We start from the raw sequence: 16651 nt of genomic DNA, 5'->3' as shown, positions 1-16651 counted from the left end.
TTCGTGCATTAGGAATGTAACGAAGTGTTGGTCGTTTTTTAACTGTAACATTGGAGTGAGATGGCACTATTATTATATCTGAGACGGTCGAATCAATGCAACAAGCCTTAATTGTTTTTGAAAGATACTGTGTCAGATGAATTTAAACGTTATATTTAGGACTAACTTTTAATTATAATGGTTCATATGCAACAGCGAAGAAACGTCTTGGCGAACGAGTACAGAAAGCACTGGATTGTGGACTTGAAAGATCACCGTTTCGTAGATTCATACCATGAAAGAAAATGACAATATATAGATGCCATAACACATTCAATATATAGCTGTAAAGTAAGTTATAGTAAAATATAAGCGAAGAACACATGCATGCGATAAAAATTAAATTAAAATCGGAAATTTGCTTCTCAGTACATTAAAAAATCTTAAAGGTTCCTCTTGAAAGGCTGAGATACAGAATCAAATAACTAAAGACTAAACGGTAATTAATTGTACTAAAAGATTATAATGAACAAAACAACAAATCCAAAAGTGAAAATTTTCTGCCTGTTTTAACACACTTTGTTTTAGCATTGTTAAAATAAATACTTCAAACTAATATAAAGTAGCTTGTAGGATGTGCAAACTTGGGCCGCATTTCTTTCTAACCAAAATTTTGTAAATGTTGTGTCGCGTTTGTTGTTGTTTTCTAAACGCTTCAAAAGTAGAAATAAATACATCGTTTAATAAGTCTTTACTGACCCTGTTTAAACTTTCAATAATGCATGCACATGTTGTTGATAAGCAGACTTTTTCAAACGTAGAAACAAATACTTCGTTTAATCAGGTTGAAGTAAGAAACAAATGTAGCGTTTGTACTAACAAACGACAAACAACAAACTGCAGACGCATTTTTATCGTTTGCATAGTTTGTCAAAGTTTATGTAAACTTTGCAAACGTATGTTTCAAAGAAATGATCAAAACATTTGCGCGCTTAGCCGTTTGCATCGTTTTTGTTAGAAAGAAATGCATTCTTGATGACGTTATAACTTTCGTATTTACAATGTAAACAAGAACGATCATGTTTCACAGTTACAAACTGAACAAAGTAAGTGACCGTGAAATATAAAAACATGCGAAGTTCTTTTGACAATAGGTGTCCGAGGACGGACAATTTATCTAGTAAAATCTATCGCCGGTCATTTAAATTTCTCAATAGATACTATCTAATGAAAATGACCAGAAGATATAGTAGTCTTTTCAATTAACAGAGTTTTGATGTTACGCTTTTAAGAACAATTTTAGTTCAGACATCTTACTTTCTAAAATTGTTGATTACTTTGGTTTTAAATATCTTAAAAAACTGTCAACAAAATATATCGCTCTACTAATTAAACCCGATAATTTTTTTATCATTATTATAAGTGAAATAATGTATATAATTTGATTACATTAATGTTTATATCAAAAAGTAGTATGTCTAAAAGAAATGACGTTATCTATGGCATGGTATTGGTTGCAAAAATTCGATTTTTTTCATTAAAATGCAATATTTTATATTTAATTGGTATATTTCTTCATTTAAATGCAATATTTTTTCATTTGAATGGTATATTTTTTCATTTAGATGCAATATTTTTTATTTAGATGGTATAATTTTTCATTTAAATGGTATAATTTTTCATTTGAATGGTATATTTTTTCATTTAAATGCAATGTTTTTTATTCAAATGGTATAAATTTTCATTCAAATGGTATAATTTTTCATTCAAATGGTATAATTTTCATTTAAATGGTATAATTTTTCATTCAAATGGTATAATTTTCATTCAAATGCAATATTTTTCATTTAATTGGTATAAAAATCATTTGCATGCAATATTTTTTATTCAATTGGTATAATAGTTTTATATTTATATGCAATAATTGCATCATGGGAAATTCTTCGACGCCTTAAGGTAAAATTTGCAACAACGTTTGTAATTGGTCGGTATTTTTTTGGATTTTCTCCCCTTTCTTTCTAAATAATTAAAAAAAAAAAACGCTCCAGATTATCGCCGCTCTATATAAATCTGGCGTTCGTGCGAGTCCTGCACTGGCTGTTTTATTAAAATCTTGTGGTACTGACTAGTATTTCTATTGTAAAATTTCGATTGTCATAACGTTCGGGCAGCTTTTCAAAAACTTCCATTGCATATAGATATATATGCAAGTACATTGTATACCTTTTTTTTTTTTAAATAGGTTAGACTTTAAATAGTTTTACACTAGACATTTTTTGGGGCCCTTTATGGCTTTCTGTTCGGTTTGAGCCAAGGATCTGTGTTGAAGACCGTACTTTGACCTATAATGGTTTACATTTACAAATTTTGACTTGGATGAAGAGTTGTCTCACCGACACTCATACCACATCTTCTTATATCTATATACAACGTAAACTAGACGTTTCTCAGACTGTTTTTTTTTTAAATCCTTTGCCCCACGTTGTGTACGGTTTGATAACTCAATCAGGTAGAACAAGATTCATTTCAGTTCTAGTTGTTACATGTATTAGCTTTGAGCTTTGAGCAATTTCCAGTAATTACAAATACTCTTATGTCGGTGCTTTGTGTCTATTGTCTTAAAATTATTTTTTTGTGTGTGTGTCTCGTTCCGATCTCTTGAGTTAATCTAATTGCAACTGATTTTACAGGTTGTTAAATTCCTGTACTGTTATATCACTGTCCAATATTCGGGATGGATTGAGTGCTCACAAACATGTTGTTGTACTGTTACACCACTGTACCAGATTAGGGGGAGGATTTGGGATTCCGCTAACATGCATGTTTAACCCCGTCACATTCTGTATGCATGTGCTTGTCCAAAGTCAGGAGCCTGTAATTCAGTGGTTGCCGTTTGTTGCTGTGTTATACATATTTGTGTTCGTTCATTTTTTTTTGTACATTAATTCGGTCGCTAGTTTTCTCGATTGAATTGTTGTATATTTGTGATTTCGGTGCCTCTTATAGCTGACTATGCGATGTATGCTTAAGCTTATTGTCGAAGGCCGTACGGTGACTTATAGCTGTTGATTTCTGTGTCATTTGGTTTCTTGTGGAGAGTTGTCTCATTTGCAATCATACCACATCTTCGTTTCTATATCAACCCTGCCATATTCTTTATTACCTGTCCAAGGTCAGGAGCCTGTTGTTTAGTGGTTGTCGTTGATTCATGTCTCGACTCATATTTGATATTTTGTAAATTGTTTTGTTATGTATAATTAGGCTGTTTTTTCGTTTGAATTGTTTACATTTTCATGTTGGGCCTTTTATAGACGACTTTACAGTATCAGGTTTTTGTCATTGTTGAAAGCCTTACGATTGTCTATAATTGCTTACATCCACTTCATATTTGAACTCCGGTGGATAGTTGCCTTATTTGCAATCACATTCCATCTCATCGTTTTTGTATTATATACCTGACTTCTAAACTCGTGTTTTCATGAACAAGCATGAAATATTTGTCACTGGGTGTTAAAATTAGCAACATACAATCAATCAATTTAAACTTGTGTTAAATAAGAGCCATTTTATATTTATTTATTTGTTCGGGTGGGTGACAGAAGGATTTCATATATGAATATGGTTGCCTGGTAAGAGCTGAAAAATATGCATGTTTTGAGACAGATTGAAATGAGTAATAATGCTCTCCCTTCCCTTCCCCATCCTTCATTTATAAATTTAAACTGACCACCACGGAATAGGCCAATTAATAGTGTTGACAGTAGCGTTAAACACTAATCAATCAAAAACCCTTCCCTAGAATATCAAATAATTGTCCCTTTAAATCAGTTATTGTCCGTGTAGTTCTTATATTTATCCAGCTTATCGTCCTACTGTCATACCATAAAAAACGTTTATAAACAGCTCACATTCTTATATATCTGCATTCATAAATTAATAATTTCATTTAGACTAAACGACGTCATGTTTGTTATGTGCCTCTACCGTCTTAATAACCTATCAAAAAAGAAGAGGTAAAAGAGAGCCAGAAGATCTTCCAAAAGCAGAACAAACAGAAATAGACTTCTCCTGGCTCACTTCCGAAAAAAAAAAAAAACAAAACAAAAACGCGAGATTTATTATTAATATGTTTTTAAAAACGCCTTGCCCCTACCTTTTTTTTTTCTCAAAAAAATGGCATTATCAAATATATAAACAAAAAAATACATAAGGGGCGGGACCAAACCTATAGATAACATAATAAAGAAATAAAGAAATGATGAAATATACAGAATAAGTTGATTGATTTTTGGTTGCCTTATGTCCAGTGGCAAATATGTCACGCATGTTTGGAACAAATATAATAGAGATCAAATGATAAAGAAAAGAGTGAAATGGTAAAAACTAAAAATATAGAATGATAGAAACGATCTTTGATCTGAAACCCTCCCTACACACACACACACACCATAACCATTGCTGCAAATACTCGCATATATACATCTCTATACAAATATCTAAATTTGAACCTCCCCCCTCCCCCCTAAGACACCGAGGTTTTTTATCCGCCCCTGTTATGTGTGTCTTATTATATACATTTTGTGCGGGTTTAGATAATAGCTAAACGTACAATCATATAATTTGTTGGATACCTATAATAATATTATACACTGTATCACAAAATAAACTTGTATAACCCCCTTCCTTTCCCAATGCAGTATTGAAAAGTAAATCATTTAAAAGTCCTGAAGATAAAATATGTTTTGAAGTATGCCACCTGCATACTTATTTAAGCAATGACATATAGTAATTATTGAACTACTGTGGGGCTTGAAAAAAGTCTATTTAAGGGATTCGGAGATGAGAACAGTAAAAAAAAAAGCTCAACAACGAATCCTAAATGTAAAATGATTTGCGGCATACTACATGAGAGCACATATTATAGATAGCATTAAATATGAAGTTCACGCCTCATACAGTGGAGTCCTATGTCATAGGACTATTGTTGTAACATGGGTTAGCAACTGGTTCCAATTTATCATGAATTGTCTTTATTAAAGAACTGGTTCCGGAGTATAACAGCTTATGTATCTCCTTGTCACGGGGTCTCTGGTTCTGCTGTTGTAATTAGGTGATATTTTTTTCTTCATGTAGCATAAAAGAGGTGGCTTAGTTCAAATAATTTTAACGTCCTGGGAGGCTTTTTATTCTTTTTTCATGTTTGTCCACCTGCAACGTCTCTAAGGATCAAGAAAGTAAAAACAAATAATATACATGTAGCACAAAAGAACGTCATGATAACATGTATCTGGACTTAGAGGGGGAGGGGGACTAGCTATGTATATATATTTTTTTATTTCAATGTGAAGACTGTAGGGGAGTTTCTTCAGAAAGGGTTTTTATTGGAGATGTTTTTGCAATGCACGCAGGCATCAGTTTTTATCCATGAACAAGTTGTGTGTCAAATTAATTATTATTACTTGTCACTCGCATTTTTGGCTCTGCCTGGCCATTATTGGGATTAATTGCACGAACTCCAAATTTTAGTTAGATGGGCGATATTCTGAGGCTGACGCGTTTTTTTAATTCTTGGTCACTCAAGTTTAGAAAGAAAGGGGAGAAAATCAAAATAAATACCGACCAATCACAAACGTTGTTGCAAATTTGACCTTTAGGCGTCAAAGAATTTCCCATGATGCAATTATTGCATAAATAAAAAAAAACTATTAAACCAACTGAATAAAAAATATTGCATGCAAATGATTTTTTATACCAATTGAATGAAAAATATTGCATTTGAATGAAAATTATACCATTTGAATGAAAAATTGTACCATTTGAATGGAAAATTATACCATTTGAATAAAAAATATTGCATCTAAATGAAAAAATCTACCATTTAAATGAAAAATTTTACCATTTAAATGAAAAATTTTACCATTTAAATAAAAAATATTGCATCTAAATGAAAAAATATACCATTCAAATGAAAAAATATTGCATTTAAATGAAGAAATATATCAATTAAATATAAAATATTGCATTTAAATGAAAAATATCGAATTTTTGCAACCAATACCATGCCATAGTTATCATACGATACTGTTTTGATCCCGTATTTACATTTTGATAAAAATTTCCATATAGACTATTTTTTACCTGAATAAATCAAATATGTAATAGAAAATATACCTTCATGTGCTAGTTTTTGAGTAAAATGAGGTCGAAATTTTGTATACTTGCTCAAAATTCGGATTTGTGGCCGCATTTTCCCTTTCGAAAGAAAGACATAACTTTTTTGTTCAAAAAGATAAACACAAATTGTTTTTTGTTAAATAATTTTTAATTTCTGTATGTTATAAGTATCCAAAACATTTATACATTTTTTATTCAGAAATAACTCATATTTATCAAATGTTCATGAATGTAGGAAAAAAACATCATGTTTTGCTGTATATTTATCATATTTTAAAAAAATTTCACTGTTTACGTTTTCATGAAAATTGGAACACATAATCTTCTCACGTAATCAAACCAATGACATTTTAAAAAAGAGGGGTCCATGAACTCGTTTTTAAGTTAAATGAGTTGGAGTGATAAAAATCAGTCGAAAACTGCATCTTTTCCCGATAAGTCGTAGTTTGACGTCGCGAAAATAACAATTTACATTGGCAACGACATTACCTCCCCTGTAACTGTATCGTATGCCCCTAACGAGTACTTAATTGGTATTTGTTTCTCGTCAGATCATACATTGACGAATTTACTGCCGCTACTTTTTCCATTTTAACTAAATTCTCATTTAAATTAATCATACATAAACCAAAACCATAGAACTCTTGATTTATTTAAAGTGTATTGCTAAATGAACAGTGGCAAGTATTTCATGCATTTGTGTTCAGGACAAGAATAAATCTAAAATCAATTCATTGAATATGCTCTGCAACAAACAATATAAAGGACAGAAAATTTGGACTGTCAACGGAAAATGAGGACAAGTAAGTTAGCGCAAAAATGTGCCTTGCGACATGTCATAACCCAAACTCTTAAGGAGTTGCACCAAGCGTTCTTAAAACCGAGTTAACATACCAATTCAGAACGGATTTAAACACTTATACAGATATGTCCCAGATTATCTGTCAAACAAAATCTATTCCATGTATGTCTAAATTAATCAAATTACTCAAGTACTGAACATCGGATGACAGCAAGTTCTTTGGATGGTCCGACAAGCACTTGTCTCAGAAAAAATGACATCTCTATACCTGAAAGTGAGTTTAATGTACAGATATTATTTTTTTCTGGGACAAGTTCGTGTGTGGATGATAAATTAATGACAGGAAATCCAACCTCACCGTAATACCTATTATATTGTAGTGATACAAATCAGTATACTCTGGTTTATTGCTATATATTATATTAATACTTGCATATTACAGTTACTTGTATATATATGTTCATGCATTTGTATATCATTCTATTCTACTATATCAATAATAGTACAGTGCAGTGCATGGTGGACACTCTTCTGTAATAATTTGATTTTTCTACTAGAATGGATTCGATTAGGCATTCGTATTTTCCCGCAAAAAATATTTAATCATCCATACAGAGTCATCGTTCCTTGAGATTGCAAAGATATTCTTCCGCATGCGTGTGTATAGATATTAATGATTTGTTTTACTTATGTGTATATACATACAACAAAACATTTTTATATTATGAATTTATAACTAGCGATAAGGAATATGAGTTTGCACTTGATGATGTCTACGTATTCATCATGTTTATAGACCGGTTAAAAACCCAAAACGAAAAGTTCGTAATGGAAATCTAGGCGATAGCAATACACCGGAATGCCCTCACAGTCATCCGCTGTAAAAATGGAATGCAACTAGGTATTTTGCTTTCTTGATCTATAGTCTGAGAGAACAATTGATTCATTGGCAATCGCACAACACCCTATTTGTAAAGGCAGAGACAGCTACTTGTAATTAGCTGCCTTGCATTAGAGAGGTATAATGAATTGGTGTTTTTAAACATCAAGTCTGAAACGAACGAAAACCCACGATCACCGTTCATGAGGGGAGTAAGATTTCACCATTGATAGTAATAAGAGATAATCGAATTTTACTCCTCTGGATAGCATTACTGACGAAAATTAAATATTTTACATTTGTAAAATTTTGAATGAAAGGATTTTTCATAACTCAAACTTTCATTCACATCCATTCTACAAAGTTAATTGAAATGATCTCGACCCAACTAGCCTTTCTCTTCATTTCGTGGATAAAACCAATATAAACCTTTCCCTTTGCCTTTCTTGACCATATGGTGTGAAACAAACAAAACAATAATACAACTTCTTAAATCATATTTTTTTATTTATCAAATCATAAAACTAAAAGATTAACATATTTATTGTACAGAATATTTTTTTTGTCCTGTCTTGTGCTGTGTTATTTATTTCAAAATCCTCTCTCCCTTAGAAAATCATATGGGTGTCCCCCTAATCTAGTAATATAAGACATTTATTTTACATTTTATCATAAAAGAATAAAAGAGATGTACCATGGACTAATGATATCTAGTTTTGATGCTAACATATTTATCATGCACTTGTGGAAGTTTTCAAATATGGCAACATGTTGATATTATTTTTGGCCAAACATTGGACCAGTTATTAGAATAATCAGCTTTGGTACGCGATTACAACGTCATATGGAACATATTGTGGACATTTCAGTGTTGTTAACATTTTCATTTCTAATCAAGAATACTGTCGTCTATTTATAACATTACTGATTCTAATTATCAGTTAGAAGTATTGAATTCTGTATATTTATTCATAATGAAATATTTATTAACTTCAATATGAGTGTATTTATGTTCAAATTTAGCCTCGATTATTTACAATTACTGTAAAGATAAACATACAAAATCTTTGGCATAACATACTTTAGGGTTGTTGGTCATCATCGAGAGCTACTGACGCAATGATTAATATAAACTCAAAATGTTTATGTATATTTTTTTTATTTCTCGGGGCAGTAACAGGTATTTATTAATATATGTCTTTAGTCTAAAACATTTTATAATTTCACTGTCAAGTGTTTTTAATGGTTTTTTTTTTTTAACAAATTAGCTTTAATCCTAAATCATTTATTAAAACTGATGTATTCACAGTTTAAAACACTTTTTCTTTGTTTTTAGATATTGCTTATTCTAAACGCCATAGTTCAAAAGAACATAACTTCGGAAATGGAAATGGACATGGTTATGGACACGGACATTCTCATACGCAATTTGGACAGGGTCAAGGTCATAATCAGAACCAAGATAACAAAGGTCACAATTCGAATGGTTATGGGCATGGTCACATCAATGGTCATAAAGTCTCAAACCTCGGTCACCTACTAAATAGCTACAATGTGCCATTAAACCACAATTTACCCAACCACCAAACAACTAAACAGTCAATTACTACAGATAGACACCTTCATCAGCAAAATACAAATCATTTTGAAAGTTGGAAATCTAATTGGTGGAATGCACATTCAGAAATCTGTGGAAAACAAGAAGTAGAACCACGGTTTTCATTAAGCAGAATAATAGGTGGAAGAGAAGCTATAAAAGGAAGCTGGCCATGGATGGTATGTTATATTATATTGTTTTGATCATAGGCAACAGTACATTAATATAATTATATGGGATGTTGATCGGTCTTTACTATTTATCATATTATATTCAAGATACATTTTTCTTCCTTCTTTATTTAATTTTAACGTGTTTAACGTCATGCTATTTCTTATTTTCAATAATGAGTAAAAGGAGACGCAAAGTAAATTTCAACTAGACAGCAACCCAGTTTATCTTTAGCTAAGCACTAAAGATATATTGACATCACGCATTGATATTGCATTCGTATGCCCGTAGTCTGTACACTTTTTGCATTTTCTTATTACTAAAATGATGATTTAAAACTGAAATTAGCATACTTAATCAATGCCCTGATCCAGTGGTATAGATAAATGAGGGATATAAGTGAATGAGCTAGCGACCCAGTAATAAAAACTCGTGTATCGGGCGAACGAGAAGTGTACCTAAGCGTTTATCGTACGTTCAAGTAACGTATGTTGGCGTATGCCTGGCGTTTGTCTAACGTAGATGGAATGCACGCTACGAAGGAAAAAAAGTCTCTTGAATGTATTTGAGACGCGTCCCAGTCGTATCTCGGACGATAATCCGTGCTTTCGGCGTGCCTGGGACGTTTTATTATTGGGTGTTTGTTACAAACATGCCGGCATACGTTTTAGTTAAAGTCAAACGATCGTGAAGCGTATACAATGTGCCCTAAACGTGTCTCAAACTTATCTATAGCGTTTTCAACGCGCTTGTAGCTTGTGTATTGTAGCGCACAGGCATACGCTTGACAAACGCTTGAGCTGGATGAAGATTTTTATGCGGCATAAAAAAATTCTGGAGTTATAGCGTTTACAAACTATGACATATCGGGAAAAGATGCATTTTTCGACTGATTTTTATCATTCAAACTGATTTAATTTGAAAACGAGTGCATGGACCCCTATTTTTTAAAACAGCAATTTGTTTCATTTTGCAAGGAGATTACGTGACCCAAATTTTATAAAACTGTAAATAGCGCAATTTTTTTTAATTTTGATAAACATGCAGCAAAAAATGACGTTTTTTCCTCGATTCATGAACATTTGATAAATATAGAGTTATTTCGGAATAAAAATTGCATAATTTTCAATGATACTTATAAAATACAGAAATTACCGATTATTTAACAAAAAACAATTTGTGTTTATCTTTTAAAGCAAAAAAGTTACGTCGTTCTTTCGAAAAAGAAAATACGGACACAAATCTGAATTTTGAGCAAATATACAAAATTTCGACCTCATTTTACTCAAAAAGTAGCACATGAAGGTATATTTTTTATGACATATTTGATTTAATCAGGTAAAAAATAGCCTATATGCAAATTTTCATCAACTTGTAAATACAGGTTCAAAACTGTATCGTATGCCCTTAATGATTGCTTAGCGTTCCTCTGGCGTGCAACTAACGTATACCGACTTGGTCAATTTTCTCTAAACGTCTGGTGCACGCCTGTCTATATGCCAATGTGTGACGCCGACATAAGATGTAAATGACATGCATATTCAGAACTTAATCGGTTAAAGCTTCAGTTATTTTCTTCTATAATTGATCAAGCAACGAAAAACATGTATAGCAGAACATATGCTTGTTAGACATTCAAGTACTTTTTACATATAACCAATATGTAGGCGCACAAGCAACACGTGAACAAAATAAAAGACCGGTCCAAAATAAACGAAATCACGTTTACAACAATTAAATATTTTAAAAGAAAAATCAATTTGTTGTGTCATCACAAAATCCAGGGCCGTAACTAGCCTCTTAAAATAATGAGGCAAAACTTCTATTCTATATTTCGAGGGGGCGCTCCCAGAACCTCTGAGCAAAATAACGCAAAATCATGCATTCTGAGGCAAAATCTATTCTATATTTAGAAACTTTTTTGGCGAGGGGTCAGGGGGCCGCTCCCAGAAGCTCTGAGCAAAATAATGCAAAATCATGCATTCTGAGCGTTTCCCGGACTCTATCTTACTTTGAAACACAATTAATTTTTAGCTATTTTTTCGACAATGTTCTGGTCTAAAGGCAAAAAACATAGATTCATTGTAATTTAAGACTTTTAGGTTTTACTGGAACAATTTTAAAGTAGATCGAAATATAGGATAAAGCAAAAATCGTAATTCTCATAATCATTAAAACTGGATCTGTCTGTCTGTTCTTGTCCTGTATTGTGCTTAGACTTTAGTGATTTTTTTATGTATGTGACAGTGCAGTATTATACTTTAAGTACTAGTACTGTTTAAGTCGACACTAAGGACCATCTTGAACTTGTTTTACGGTATTATTATGATTATTTTATTGTTGAAGCTCCTCCAGCAAATATCAAAATTAAAAACAGGAATAAAAACTTTGATCATTGATCATTTGTATTTTTTCTATGCATTGACTTTGTGTGCGATTAGCTCCCGTGCACGTTTACTCCACCCACATTCCTTTATTTCTGTTAAAGAGTCTGAACACGACTAAATGCAAATTTAATCCTTTCTATAAGGTCATATGGCAATACATTGATGTTTTTTTATAGATGATTTGATACCAGGAAATTGGTGGTCTCACTTTAATTTAAACCATGTCAGTTATCTAGTTTTATCAACAAAAAAGTACCATCTATGTATTGTTTGATATCAAGTTCAATTCACCATGCAGAAACGACCATTTTTTTCTGTGACCAGTAGCATAGTATATTCTTAAAATATTTTGGACATCGGTGGACATGCAACATTGCAAAACCACACGTTTTCAAATGAAAATCAAAACTCATACTATAGTCATACAGTAGTAGACAAACCCGGGACACAGAAATACAAACAATAGACCATCAACTCTGAAAACTAAAAGTAAAATAGAAAAATGGATTACGAAAAACATGCAGGGGCGACATCAGAGAGGGAAGACAACTTGCCTCTTGCAAGACACTTTCCGTGAAAAAAATTTAATATGAAGACAATCTTTTGTTTCATTTTTTTTTTTTTTTTTTTTGAAATTTCCAACATGAGGCATTTGCCTCATTTGCCTCAATGTAGTTACGGCCCTGAAATCAGCTTCAAACATATTAACAAGGAGTGAATGCATACCAACACAAATTTGTACGTTTTATAATGCAATGATTTTTCTATCCATATAATGATTGTTCGTATAACCAGAAACTTTTTATGTGTAGATAGTTAACGTTAAAAATTCTTTGCTCTATTGCACCGTTTTCTGAGTATCTAAACTCGAATTATTTCACAGATTTCCTTGTTCAACAACCTTCTCAGACAGCCAACTTGTGCAGCAGTACTAATATCGGAACAGTGGGCATTAACAGCAGGTCACTGTTTTTCAAGGTACTTTTATATCTTAAAAGTCTTTCCAAAATAACTAAAAAGTCACATATTTATGAAAGTTGAAAATATTTAACATACTTCGACTGAGCATAACATCTTTCTAGTAATGAACTCTTGTATCTGCATTCTGTATTGTTTATGCTAATATATTAAGTATAATTCAAACTAGATAGAATGTTATTATTATAACATAACACTGTATTTAAAGTATTAACCAACTTTGGTAGAAAGCACCTAATTCGGAGTTAATTTCTACAATGTTACTTCATGTAAATAAAAAAAAAAATGAATAGTAGACTAGTAAAGGCATCTTACATTAACATAATAGACACTTCACTAAAACTGTTGTTACATCATTGAGAATGATTCCGTGAAAACTAGGGGATGCGAAAGAAACCGAGAGTTTAATTTGTAATTTATAAGTTTGTTTATGCAAAATGTTGCTTGGATGGTTTTCATGTCAACAGAGGTCAAAATAAAATATTAAATATACGAAACTTCAATTCATGCCATACCTTCTTCGAAAACAAAATATACATACATATGAAAATGTCATGAATCACACATAAAAAAAGAACCTCTAAGATTTTTACAAAGACAAGTATACTTAACCACTGTATATCCATAAACCATATCAACTCTACGTCAACAGCACATAAACAAAAAAAAAAAACCCAGGCAATTAAAATAACACCAACAGCTGTTAATCAGTGAAATGGTTGCTCGCAAGAATGTAACTCACTGGCAGGGTGTATAAATAGATGAGTTTTATTTAATACGTTTATTGCAGGATGTTTGACAACGAAACGTTTATAACTGCTAGGGTAGGCCTGCACAATGCTTCGGCGTTTGCTGAAGATCCGAATGAGCAAGCATTTAAGATTATCAAAGTGTTAAAACACCAAGGAATTGAAGCCAGTACTGTACCATTTAACAATGATATTGCTTTACTCAAACTTGACCGGACTGTGACATACAATTCTGCTGTTCGACCGGTGTGTTTACCAGATAATGCAAACATAGACCAAACAGTATGTGCTATCAGTGGATGGGGACGTTATAAAGGTGAGAAATGATGGACAGACATCGTTTTCATAACATATACTTTTGAATACACAGTGATCTATATAGATATAGGATATGTGGTATGAGTGCCAAGGAAACAACTCTCCATCCGAGTCATAATTTGTAAAAGTAAACCACGACTAGTGTGAAACCATTCAAACCTACGATCTTAGCTATTTAAAAAACTAGAAACACTTATGAACCATATCAACAAACAACAACGATTGAACATCAGAATCCTGACTTAGGACATGGGCAAAGAAATGCAGCGGGTTTACACGTTTTAAAAGGTACCAGCCTTCAGCCTTATCTGAAACAATAGTGTAACATCACGATATAGAAAGAAACACTATAAAATATCAATTGAAATGACTTCACTCAATCAAAAGACATATTAACACAAGAGAACATACACTGAACGAATAAATTTGATCTATTACACAATGTAAATGTATATTTTATATATTTTCAACTTTAACACCATTTTATCATTTAAGCTCTAAATTTCACTGGTTAAGGTTCACAAAACTGAAAAGTGCTATTAAAAGAACTCAGTGTTAAAAGGGAGCCATGATACTTAAAAAAATGTAATGAGATTTTTTTTTCTGATTTAGAGGTCTGCTGCATTAATTTAAATTTACTAAGGCAGTCGCACTTTTTTTTCTTCAAATAAATGATTTTATTTCTAATGATTTAAAGAACCCAAAAAGACACCGGACCCAGATGCTTGGCCTCAAATGTTACAACAAACACGTGTTCCAATACTTCCACAGGAGATATGTATGTCAAACTATAAAAATAAAGTCACAGATAATATGTTTTGTGCCGGATATGAACAAGGAGGTGTCGACGCATGTCAAGTAAGTTTGATGTTTTTTAATTGAAATATGAATACATAAAATCTGCCCGTCTTGTACAGAAATTGGTTGAATGTGACAAGTTTTCTAGTCAATATTTTGATTTTTCAAAAAGTGATGTTCTGCATAGCAATTTCAACTATACAAACACTACCATTGTTTCTTTTCTTTTCTTGAATTTTTCAAAAACATGATAATTATATTTGACACTAGTCGTTCAGCAATCAAAATTTGTATCATGTCTGCCTTTTGTTTTCGAAGTAACAAAATCTAACCTTTGATAATGTATATGTAGTCCAGAACACTTTGAATGAATCTCCTGAACTAAGCAGTATTATTTTCTCTGAAGGGTGACAGTGGTGGGCCCTTACAATGTCAGGAAGATGGACGCTGGTGCTTAAGAGGTACGCATTACTATTTGACGATATATGCATGGTGAAGTATAATGACAAAGACTTCTAGAGATCAATATAGGATTCTACAAAATGTGTTGTTAAATGTCTATACCATATTTTAAGCTTTATGTCACCTCGACTCTAGAAAATGGCGAAACAGTAAAGAAGCACTATTAAGAACGAATTATCACTAAATTTCCATAAAAAAATATGAAAAGATGACAAACAAGCACTGACGACACTCCTGGCCTTGGACTGACACAGGAATATATTTTGAAGTAAATTGGTCTTTTAACACTCAAATAGTTATCGCGATAAAGACAAAGTTTTCATTTCATGTATGCGTATTTGAAAATAAATATATGGCAAAGTATTTAAAATAACAGGATATTCAGAAACTACAAATTCGAAATAAAGATCAGAGATAAATATTAAATTCACAAGACATATCTCACCAATAATATATTATAAAAACCGATACCAATTTCCATGCACCAGAAGCGCATTTCGACAGTTGATGTCTCACGATAATACATACGCAAATATTGACATCATCTGTGATAAAGATATTATACTAGTATGCAGTATTAACATTTTATAGTTTCTTTTGAAGGAATAATAAGTTGGGGAGGAATAACTTACACAGAATGCGCACAACCACTTCAACCAGGAGTTTACACAAAAGTATACAACTACGTTGATTGGATATTGCAAAATATATTCGAAAACACGTGATCAAAAACACAAAGAAACAATTTTAACGAACAATTTGATGGGACAGATGTTTTAGACGAAAGAGGACTAATCTATCTCTTGATTATAAGTATAGGACTAAGAGAATTATTTTCAATAGAACTTTGTTTAAAAGATTATTATACGGATTTTCATCCCTCATTTCTTCATCTTATGTAATGAAATGTTTACATAGAAATAAGAAGATGTGGTACGAGTGCCAATAAGCAACTCTTTATCTAAGTCACAATGTGTAAACAATTATAGATCAAAATACAGCCTTCAACATGGAGCTTTGGCTCACACCGAACAGCAAGCTGTAAAGGGCCACACGAAAAAACGAAACAAACATCTTTTGTCCAGAGTAAACTTTTTTGGGTGAACATATATGTCGTTTTCAAATTGACCTAATATTGAAAATATAAATACTTTTGACTATTAATTCGGACGTGGAAATAGACAATTTTACTCTTCGCACAAGGCTACAATACAAGGATAAACATGACATCAATGGGTGACTAGGAAACATATGTAGAAAGTTATCCTGTTTTGCATTCAACCCCTTGCATTAAGGGTTTCCGTTTGTTGGTGTGCGATTTATCAGTATGTATCAGCAATTTTTCGTGTTCTTGTG

At 32.0% G+C, this 16651-nt stretch overlaps 1 protein-coding gene across 1 annotated transcript; it reads left to right on the top strand.

The window, feature by feature from the left end:
- The first annotated feature begins 8913 nt into the window (after window positions 1–8913).
- Window positions 8914–16166, top strand: LOC143047047 (trypsin-like). The gene is made up of 7 exons (XM_076220031.1): window positions 8914–9015; window positions 9172–9611; window positions 12874–12968; window positions 13759–14033; window positions 14733–14893; window positions 15240–15294; window positions 15899–16166. Exons 1-7 carry the CDS (start codon window positions 8955–8957, stop codon window positions 16018–16020), a joined length of 1209 nt encoding a protein of 402 aa, XP_076076146.1. The 5' UTR covers window positions 8914–8954; the 3' UTR covers window positions 16021–16166.
- Window positions 16167–16651: the final 485 nt, after the last annotated feature.

The sequence above is a fragment of the Mytilus galloprovincialis genome, chromosome 9 (genome assembly GCF_965363235.1).
Source record: "Mytilus galloprovincialis chromosome 9, xbMytGall1.hap1.1, whole genome shotgun sequence".
Taxonomy (NCBI): Eukaryota; Metazoa; Mollusca; class Bivalvia; order Mytilida; family Mytilidae; genus Mytilus; species Mytilus galloprovincialis.
This window is presented reverse-complemented; position numbering and strand designations above follow the sequence as displayed.